General features: G+C 45.6%; 1 protein-coding gene across 1 annotated transcript in view; it reads left to right on the top strand.

Annotated features, from left to right (window-relative positions):
* Positions 1-864: 864 nt before the first annotated feature.
* LOC114070692 (transcription factor AP-2-delta-like) overlaps positions 865-1,129 on the top strand; it is a 24,113-nt gene continuing 23,848 nt past the window's right edge. The window contains exon 1 of the mRNA XM_027908233.1: positions 865-1,024. Coding sequence (XP_027764034.1) covers positions 975-1,024 — 50 coding nt within the window. The 5' untranslated portion in view covers positions 865-974. The remainder of the gene's footprint in view (positions 1,025-1,129) is intronic.

Below are 1,129 nucleotides of genomic sequence, written 5' to 3'. Positions count from 1 at the left end.
CCCAGCGTGTAGGTCAGATTGTTCAGTAAACCCTAAAATACAGTTCTGGGTTCTCTAAGGTAGTAAAGAGGGTCAGGTTCTTCCAGAGGCATTTAGCAACCAGCATGGAGCTGGGTTATGGTGTCCCAGAGTCTGTAGTGAGCTAGAGAGATGCTTGGTGTCACAGACTTCTCACACAGAGCCTAATGGAGCCAGGTACTTCTTTCCCCTTGATTTAACCACCTATAAAATATCAGCTGTACTCCCTGTTTGTTTTGCCTGGTCAATTTTGTTCGCAATTCTTTTGGAAACAGGTTCATTTCTTATGTTCTAGTCTGGGGTCTGCTGATCTTTGGTGTGGGGCCCTGGTATTGTCCTGTTTTCTCAAGCCCTAAGCAAATATACTGAAATGTATGTTATCACCAGGGCTCCCTCCTGGTGCAGAGGGCCATAATTCCATTAGACATAGGGAAGTGAAGCACCAAAGGCTGACTCAGCTCTTCGGAGTTATTTATTCCTACCTCCCACTCCTTTCCATACCTTAAATATCAATGACAAACTGGGCTTAACCAAACTAGAGCAGCTGCCCACTACTCATTGGTGGGAAGGGAGGGAGCTAAACATAAGTGTCTTGGCTAGTATTTTCTCATGAAAGGAATATCCTTCCTTCTCATGAGAGGAACATCCTTCCTATCTTCCAGCTGGTACCATCTGATGACTAAGCATGAATAGGCCCAATGGGCTGATTTGTGTAACTGGGTTGAGAATGGCTGTCTACAGAAGTGATCTGCTATTGTTTGTTTGTTTGTTAAGAGAGAAGTAAATTCTGTAGAAATAATAATAGTAATAATAATAACAACAACAACCCTAAAGACTGACTGACCCCCTTTTGTTTGACCGCAGGGGAAGCACTACATTTGGCCAGAGATTTCGGCTACACCTGTGAAACAGAGTTCCCTGCCAAGGCGGTGGGAGAGCACATTGCCAGGCAGCACATGGAACAGAAAGAGCAGACAGCGAGGAAAAAGATGATCCTAGCGACAAAGTAAGGAGGGGGAACGAGAAAAGAAATCTGTCTGTCACTTCTCCATGTTGGATCTGGGGGCTGGAGGAGGGAGGAGTGGGAGTATGGAGCTGGGAGTGTGGTGAC

This window comes from Empidonax traillii, unplaced genomic scaffold (genome assembly GCF_003031625.1).
Source record: "Empidonax traillii isolate 1590-97213 ecotype Southwest subspecies unplaced genomic scaffold, ASM303162v1 scaffold1660:size130973, whole genome shotgun sequence".
In the NCBI taxonomy this organism is placed as follows: Eukaryota; Metazoa; Chordata; class Aves; order Passeriformes; family Tyrannidae; genus Empidonax; species Empidonax traillii.
Note: the sequence above shows the minus strand (reverse complement) of the source record. Positions and strands in the feature narration are given on the sequence as shown.